Below are 684 nucleotides of genomic sequence, written 5' to 3' on the forward strand. Positions count from 1 at the left end.
CGGCCCCGTTTTTAGGGTTTTTCATCCTGGGGGGCCTGTGCGTGTCCTACGGGGCGGGCTCGTACCTGCTGAACCTGGTGCTGCTGCGGCGCCCCATGATGCTGCCGGCGCCCACGGCCGCCGCCAACGCCGCCGCCGCCGCGCTGCTCGCCCTGCTCTGGCTCTGCGCCCTCTCCCTCTACGTCGGGCGCCTCGAGGTCGAGATCGTCCCCGAGGAGCCCCCCCCCGAGCACCGACGCCCCCCCGAGAAGTAACGGCGGGGGGAGGGACACACGGAGACCCCCGCGGCCAAAAACGATGCAAAAAATCGCCGGGAATGGTGAAACGTCGCAGAAACCCCGAAACGTCGCAGAAACCCCGAAACGTCGCAGAAATCCTGAAATATGTCCGTCCCCCCCCCCCAAACCCGCATGGATTAAACCCCCCCCCGGTCGGGCTTGCTTGCCTCACCCCGCTCCCCGCCATGCTGGGGCCAGGTTTGGTGCCAAAACTCCCCATTTTGGTTGCTTTGGATTTATTTCCTCATTTGGGGGGGGGGGGTTGTGCGCCCGCAGCCCCTGCGCGCAAGAAGTGTGGGGTTTGAGTGGAATCCACCCAAAGCAGCTCCCGCTCCCCAGAAACCCGCGTCCGCGTGGCTCTGCTGGTGGGTTTTGTGTTAAAAAAAAGGAAAAAAAGAAAAAAAAA

General features: G+C 63.5%; 1 protein-coding gene across 1 annotated transcript in view; it reads left to right on the forward strand.

Annotated features, from left to right (window-relative positions):
* Positions 1-684, forward strand: part of LOC118155501 (BRD4-interacting chromatin-remodeling complex-associated protein-like) — an 18,036-nt gene extending 17,352 nt beyond the window's left edge. The window contains exon 6 of the mRNA XM_035308806.1: positions 564-684. Coding sequence (XP_035164697.1) covers positions 564-583 — 20 coding nt within the window. The 3' untranslated portion in view covers positions 584-684. The remainder of the gene's footprint in view (positions 1-563) is intronic.

Source organism: Oxyura jamaicensis, chromosome 32 (assembly GCF_011077185.1).
Source record: "Oxyura jamaicensis isolate SHBP4307 breed ruddy duck chromosome 32, BPBGC_Ojam_1.0, whole genome shotgun sequence".
Lineage (NCBI taxonomy): Eukaryota > Metazoa > Chordata > Aves > Anseriformes > Anatidae > Oxyura > Oxyura jamaicensis.